We start from the raw sequence: 2,372 nt of genomic DNA on the forward strand, positions 1-2,372 counted from the left end.
CCCTCTCTCTCTCTCTCTCTCTCTCTCTCTCTCTCTCTCTATCTCTTGAATAATGAAGTCTGTTAACAAGACCCCTAAGACATTACATCCCATCAGTTCCCAAGCCTGGCTGTTGAGCAGTAGGGGTGTCCATGAGATTTGAGTAGGGAAGCGGGATATGTTCTGAGGCCAGGTGAGGGTGGGACTGTGACACAATGTATCCTTCTCTTGAACAGGCAGAAGGTCTAACAGTATGCTAAAAACAAAGCAAGCACTTTGTAGTAGAACGAAAGGGACAGGAAAGAGAAAGAAACAACCAAAGGTTTTACTTTGTCCAACTCAATATTCTCACATCTGTGACCTGAGAACTATATTTTCTTGGATTACCATGAACATATTACAGAAAAGTTTAGCATAGATCAGCATGGACTATACATTAATTTCTTATTAGATATTTTAATAAAGTTATTCTAAGGCATTAGAGATTCTGAGAACCTGAGGTGAGCTAACCATTTCAGAGCAGCTGTTCTAACTGCCCTGTTTCTGAAAAGATTGGACAGAGGCCACAAAACCACTTCTTAGCTATGTCCAGGGGTGGGAACCCCAATACTTGATGTACAATCTACAGTGTATTGACAAGAGGGTTGATTTTTACAGTTCCCCTTGTACATTTATTAATGGTTTCCATTCTTCCCTGTGGCCTAGAACCAGTCTATTGGTATGTCAGAAAAATACCTATTCAAATCAGGGATGATGTCTTTGAGGACAGTGAACATCCCTGGCTTCTCATCCACCCTTGCCATGTTTCTAGAACGTAAAACAAGATGTCCTGAATGGCATGCAGTGCTCTGTAAACGCAGTCTGTAGTGAAGCACCACAGAGTCTGAGGGTGTAGAAAGCACTCCTCAGGAACTGGTGGCCAGAGATCAGCTTCTCTACCAGGCTCTAGGTCTCCAGAAAGTAGCATTGTTCAGAGATCTCTGCTTTCTGGAGGAAGCAGGGATTTCCTCTGAGGTCAGGCCCTTCATCCCTGTGGCAGAGCCCACCATAGAGCTTGGTGAGAATTTTACAAGACACAGAAAACCTGCAGGGGCTGGGAGCAGGGATTTGAACATGAGCTTGGAGTCGATGACGGGAGAAGCCCAGCAGTGACCTTTCCCATGTTCTTTCCCTCAGGATCTGCAGCTTCAACGATCAAGACCATCACTCAAGAAAGCGTCGATGGAAGAATAGTTCTTTCTCAAGTGAATGAGATCCAAAAGCATATGTGAGGCCATGAAGTCTCTGCCTGTTGTAAAAAACCACATTCCCCCTGTGGAAAGTCCTTGCCTCAACTCTAATGGGTGAGTCTCAATGGAAATCCTTGGAGTTTTTGGATTCAGAAACTTTTCTCCTCTGTATGGTCTCAGAGGACTTCCCCCATGATGCTCTTAATATATTGTTGGAATTTTTGAGTGAAATAAGAAGTTTATAAATTAAAGCTCTACTCTCTTGCTCTCGTGGTACAGTGTCTGGGGCCTATCGATGTGCATTTGGTTTGCAGCCAATAAACCTCCATACAGGTGGCATCCTGTCTTCTCCTATGTCATCAGGCAAGAGGTCTTCCTACTGAGATATTTATGGAGCATTTCCATGAAAAATCCAGAGGGATCTTCAAACGCCACATGTGTCCCCAGTAGCCAAGTGTTTGGCAGAAGGGTCACCCTGAAGCTATGCAACCAGGGATAAGGTGTGGTTCTTGGGGCTCTCTAGACCCTGCTAGCAGAAAAAGGGGAACATATAGAGAAAGAAAACTTCTCTAAGGTGGAGATAGATAGATAGATAGATAGATAGATAGATAGATAGATAGATAGATAGGAAAGTAGCTGAGCACATAGATATAAGCTCAAATTAGGAAAGGAGTTGGGGTGGATTTCATTGAATAGGAACACTAAGATCCCAGTTGCCAATGCCAGTAGCCACATGTGGTGGCCAACTGGTAGTTAACCTACTGGGATGATAACCTCTGTCCCCTCAAGAAGAGGCTATTTTCTCAGGTTCTAGGAGACTAACCCATTGTTGTATGGCTGGTTCAGAGGAACTCTACTGGGGAAAAAGAGGAAGAAGACCATGTGTCTGTGAATATGTCATCAGAACATGGGAGTGTGGAATGATAGGACCTCCGCAGCTTAAGAGCCAAGCATGGGATAGGCATATGCCAATTTTATAAACAAATTATCTGATGCCCAAAGAGGTGAGGGTGTTTACCAGCTGCTCTCTAGGCTGATGCTGCTGGATGGAGGTCTATATCTCATGGTCCCTCCAGAAGTTGTTAAACTAAAAAAGGATATGGCTGGAGATCTATGTCTCATGGTCCCTCCATGCTGCTGGATGGAGGTCTATGTCTCATGGTC

The 2,372-nt window shown here is 44.2% G+C and overlaps 1 protein-coding gene across 1 annotated transcript in view; it reads left to right on the forward strand.

The window, feature by feature from the left end:
• Nucleotides 1-1,481, forward strand: part of Krt23 (keratin 23) — a 16,925-nt gene extending 15,444 nt beyond the window's left edge. Inside the window, exon 8 of the mRNA XM_028755041.1 lies at nt 1,156-1,481. Coding sequence (XP_028610874.1) covers nt 1,156-1,250 — 95 coding nt within the window. The 3' untranslated portion in view covers nt 1,251-1,481. The remainder of the gene's footprint in view (nt 1-1,155) is intronic.
• Nucleotides 1,482-2,372: the final 891 nt, after the last annotated feature.

This window comes from Grammomys surdaster, unplaced genomic scaffold, assembly GCF_004785775.1.
Source record: "Grammomys surdaster isolate TR1022 unplaced genomic scaffold, NIH_TR_1.0 126048, whole genome shotgun sequence".
NCBI classification, from domain to species: domain Eukaryota; kingdom Metazoa; phylum Chordata; class Mammalia; order Rodentia; family Muridae; genus Grammomys; species Grammomys surdaster.